General features: G+C 31.8%; 1 protein-coding gene across 6 annotated transcripts in view; it reads right to left on the bottom strand.

The window, feature by feature from the left end:
• LOC106870404 (ceramide transfer protein) overlaps positions 1-3,585 on the bottom strand; it is a 120,833-nt gene that overhangs the window by 22,472 nt on the left and 94,776 nt on the right. For all 6 annotated transcript variants that reach the window (XM_052978594.1, XM_052978595.1, XM_052978596.1 and 3 more), the window contains 2 exons: positions 3,274-3,444; positions 2,012-2,075 (listed from right to left, as the gene is read on the bottom strand). In XM_052978594.1, the coding sequence (XP_052834554.1) occupies positions 2,012-2,075; positions 3,274-3,444 (235 nt within the window). The remainder of the gene's footprint in view (positions 1-2,011; positions 2,076-3,273; positions 3,445-3,585) is intronic.

Below are 3,585 nucleotides of genomic sequence, written 5' to 3'. Positions count from 1 at the left end.
AGCCATTGCCAGTACCGCCTGACTGGCTCTTGTGCCAGTAGCACGTAAAAGCACCCACTACACTCTCGGAGTGGTTGGCATTAGGAAGGGCATCCAGCTGTAGAAACTCTGCCAGATCAGATTGAAGCCTGGTGCAGCCATCTGGTTCACCAGTCCTCAGTCAAATCGTCCAACCCATGCTAGCATGGAAAGCAGACGTTAAACGATGATGATGATGAAGGCGGCGAGCTGGCAGAAATGTCAGCACACCAGGCAAAACGCTTAGTGGTATTTCATCATGCTTTACGTTCCGAGTCCAAATTCCGCTGGGGTTGACTTTGCCTTTGATCTTTTCAGGGTTGATAAATTAAGTACCAGTTATGTACTGGAGTCGATCTAATTGACTGGACACCCCTCCCCAAAAATTTTGGGCCTTGTGCATAGAGTAGAAATGAATATTTTTCTCCCCATAAATACATTTATATGCTATAAAAAATAAATCGAAAAAATTATTTTTTTGCATCCCTGCTTCTGATTGTTTCTTTTACAATTTAAAATATTGGAGAGCCTGAAAAGGTCATTCCTGGCATTTATCCACAGTGATTTAAAAGAAGAGTTATGTAAACGATAATTCATTTTAATAGCATACTTTTCTGTTAGAAAATGTTTTTTCTTACATACACATGGCTTTGCTTGATTGAGGCGGGGGTAAAAATTTAGGTTACAATTTTTTTTTGTAGCTTATATTCCACCAATGGACTACGCATGTGTTACTTTGGCCTCATCATTCCATAAGATGTGTTTAATGTGAGAAAAATATTGAAAAGACCTCACTACATGTGAGAGTGAAAATGGAGGAGGGTTTGGGTTGTACTACAAACAGCAACCAAATCTCCCTTGAATTGTTCCCCTTTTCCTCTGAAAATATTTACTTTTTTTTAAAACCAAAAAGGCTCCTCTCACGGTTTTAAAGTTAAAAAAAGGGGAAAAAAGGCCAAAATCAGTCTTGATAGTTATTATTGTAAGGCTTATAGCATTCTAAACAGCCATAACAACAAAATCACTTCTTAATTTTCTTTTTACATAAATTATACCGATATATAAAATAATTTCATTCAATAATGTTTTCACATTACATATATAGAATAAACTGTGGGTTTTGCAAATAGTGAATTATAACTTGGAATGAAAACATTGAAATAGAGAGTGAGAAACTTTGCAAATGAAAAGAGAATATTCTACAGTGAATGCAACAAATATTTAAATTTGTGAAAAATTGGAGTTCAATAATTCAATAAACTTCAGAAACTGAAATTATAGGAATTTAAAATTATAGGAAATTTCTTGGAACATGAATTTATAAAAAATTAATAACTGTTACAAACCTAATTAATAAGCAGCTTTCTCCATTATAATATAGAGATGCAAACATGATAAATATGGCTGTTAAAATAATGATGGTGATGATGATGTCAACAACAACAAAATATATAGTTCAGAGTTATTTCAAAATTAGTTACTAAAATGACCGTTGATCATCATTCTCAGGGCAACATTTCTTCACATATTTACAGCAAATCAGATACGTTTAAATTTCCATCTTACTTATTTTTGCTTTACTTCAAAATCAACATCAGACATACAGAATTTTTCACTAGAATGCTCCAGGAAGAGCTCATTAGCTCAAAACCTCATTCTGTACCTTACTATACACTTCTGGGTATTGATTTGTTCTTTGCAAGGTCATTTCAGATATGTTGTTCTTATTAGCAAAGATTGCATCATCATATTATTGATAATGATTCATTACTGGTGCCAAACTACAAACTGAAAAGCTAGATAAATTGAGGAAAGAACAATATATTTATGACACAAAGCATAATCCTGAGCAGAATTTTAACCTGTGACTTTTCTATGGACCATCAGACCACCAATAAACCAATGCACTGCTTCATGTTTTATGTAAAATAAATATTTACATACTGTTCTAAAATTGAAATATATGAAGATGGTTGATATGTTTGTTTCTTACCTTCCCAATCCATTCGTACATTCAAGTCCCAGAAATAATGACAAATCTCATGACCAGTGATTCCCTTGAAGAGAAAAAGAAGACTTCATTAAATATGACATTCAACACAATACTGCTTCTTTTTGTTATTCAGTTAGAAGATAGTGGTAAAGGATGATTTAAAACCTTCACCAAGGATCATATTATATATTAGTGAAATGATTACATGTCCATATTTTTGAGACAGGTGCATTTAGAAGAGAACTAAGGTTATTTGGATTATTAACCAGCCTTCCTTATATTATTTAGAGCACTGTGCACTTAATTTATAAAAAGCGATTTCCAGTAATCAGATGTCTGCAAGTAAAATAATGCATTTGAGATTCAAAACAAAATGAAAACCTCCATAGCTCCTATCTTAGATGCTTAAAGAAACTAACAGCTAAATCCCTACACCATGTCAAATTCCTTTCATCTATAAACATAATTTGGTGACTAATGTTGCATGTTCAAATCTCATTCAGTAAACATTCATCATTAGAAATAAACAATGAGAAAACATATTTGGTTGTTAACCCACTAGCATTTAAACCAGTAATATCTGACCCAAATACTGTTTTACATTCAAACTAGCCAGATCTGGCATTTCACGCCTACCCTAAAATGCCATAAAAATAAACAAACACATCATCAAAATCTCAAAGCTCTAAGATAATGCATGGTTACTTCAAAACAGTGTTAATAAATAAGCATTACATTTGATAGAGTAATCTGGAGATTAAAGAGTTAAAATACATCAAATAAACAATCAAATACATTTATTTTTTCATTTTAACATAAGATTTTTTTTTTTGGCAAATTTAAATACTTGCAAACTGCTGGAAGAATTTAATATCCTGTCAGTTGCTAACCACAAGTAGGTAAAATACATATAATAACCCACAGAGTGAGACACCTTAAAACAATAATTGTGGTGAAGTTTGAACTCACAACTATAGTAGCTGTTTTACATTTTTATTTATACTGATAGATATCAGATATAAACAAATATCTGAAATTTTGAAGTCATGATTGCAAAAAGTTGACAAGGCCATTAATGCTTCAACTATTTGTTTCAATCTGAAAAAGGGAAGTGTGATAAGACCTTCAACAATGATTATTTAAGTAGTAGATTATAAAATCTAGCAGAATAGGGTAGAGAAGGCAAGTTTCTTTATCAACAAATACCAAAATTATAAATATCAAGTGTGTCTACCATGATTCCAATTTATAGAATGGCTTACCTTAACTGTATGGACAGCTTTCAGAGGATCAATGACAAGCCCATCCTCTTCTAGTTCTCGTTTTAAAACTTTCATCTCTCCTTCTTCATGAATAAGAATCCAGTTATCTTCTTCACCTGCAGCATTTTTTTCTTCTAAATAATTCAAGTGTTCACCCGTAACTTGATTAATCTTTAAAAAAAAAAAACAAAAGAAATATATATTTTAATCAACAAAGATATCTTACTATTTTGGAACCAAATCATTCCTGAATATAAAAGTCAAATGCAAAGCAAAAGTTTTATATGTATATATATACATATATATATATAT

This window comes from Octopus bimaculoides, chromosome 2 (genome assembly GCF_001194135.2).
Source record: "Octopus bimaculoides isolate UCB-OBI-ISO-001 chromosome 2, ASM119413v2, whole genome shotgun sequence".
In the NCBI taxonomy this organism is placed as follows: domain Eukaryota; kingdom Metazoa; phylum Mollusca; class Cephalopoda; order Octopoda; family Octopodidae; genus Octopus; species Octopus bimaculoides.
Note: the sequence above shows the minus strand (reverse complement) of the source record. Positions and strands in the feature narration are given on the sequence as shown.